General features: G+C 49.3%; 1 protein-coding gene across 1 annotated transcript in view; it reads right to left on the bottom strand.

Moving 5' to 3' along the window:
* Positions 1-337, bottom strand: part of LOC116083221 (snake venom 5'-nucleotidase-like) — a 42,316-nt gene extending 41,979 nt beyond the window's left edge. Inside the window, exon 1 of the mRNA XM_031360027.1 lies at positions 110-337. Coding sequence (XP_031215887.1) covers positions 110-300 — 191 coding nt within the window. The 5' untranslated portion in view covers positions 301-337. The remainder of the gene's footprint in view (positions 1-109) is intronic.
* Between the last annotated feature and the right edge of the window lie 419 nt (positions 338-756).

Here is a 756-nt window from a genome sequence, read left to right as displayed (position 1 = left end):
GGTTAACACAAAAGACTCCCTGCTCCCTTCCAAGCCTTCTTGCTGGTTTCCAAGGTTGCCACCCTCCATTCCCCCTCCAAGGTCTGATAAGAAAGATGGCGGCCCACACCTAGCAGCGCCTCCTACAGGTTCTTCAGTACTCGAGTCCACATCGTAAACATCATTGAAATGAAGGATGGTCAAGTTATAGGAGTCCATGTCTCCTGACTGGTTCCCCTGAGTTTTGAGAGAGAGTTCTTCACCCAGCTTTGAAGGCTGAGGGGGTGCCAGAGATGGTGCCTCTTCCTCAGGGGCCTCCATTTCTCAGGCACAGTCTAGGACGTCTCTCTCAAAGCCTGGGCAACCCTGTTCGCATGCGCAGGTTGGTAGCTATTGCATGCACAGACTGCAGAGGGAGCATGCGCGGAATGGCAGCTGGAGCATGTGCAGCACTTGCTGGGCCTGGTCCATGGGTTGAGGCCTCTGCTTCTTTGTTCTCTGGCCTCTCCTGCCCTGTGCTTGCCTGATAGTGCCTAAGGCAAGAAGTGGACGTCTTGTTACCTGACAGCCGTTGAGACTCCAATGGAAACCCTGAAGCTCCTTGCTTCTTCTTTGACAGAATAGTTGTAGGAACATAGTCAACACTTGTTTCTTTCATATCTTGCTTAATATTTTTTTACTGTAGTAACCCCCCTTTTTCAGGAAAATAGAATACCTGTTAAGGACCTCAAGTACATGTTTTTTAACACCGAAATTATTGATTCCTTTCTGTCTGAG

Source organism: Mastomys coucha, unplaced genomic scaffold (assembly GCF_008632895.1).
Source record: "Mastomys coucha isolate ucsf_1 unplaced genomic scaffold, UCSF_Mcou_1 pScaffold8, whole genome shotgun sequence".
NCBI classification, from domain to species: Eukaryota; Metazoa; Chordata; class Mammalia; order Rodentia; family Muridae; genus Mastomys; species Mastomys coucha.
Note: the sequence above shows the minus strand (reverse complement) of the source record. Positions and strands in the feature narration are given on the sequence as shown.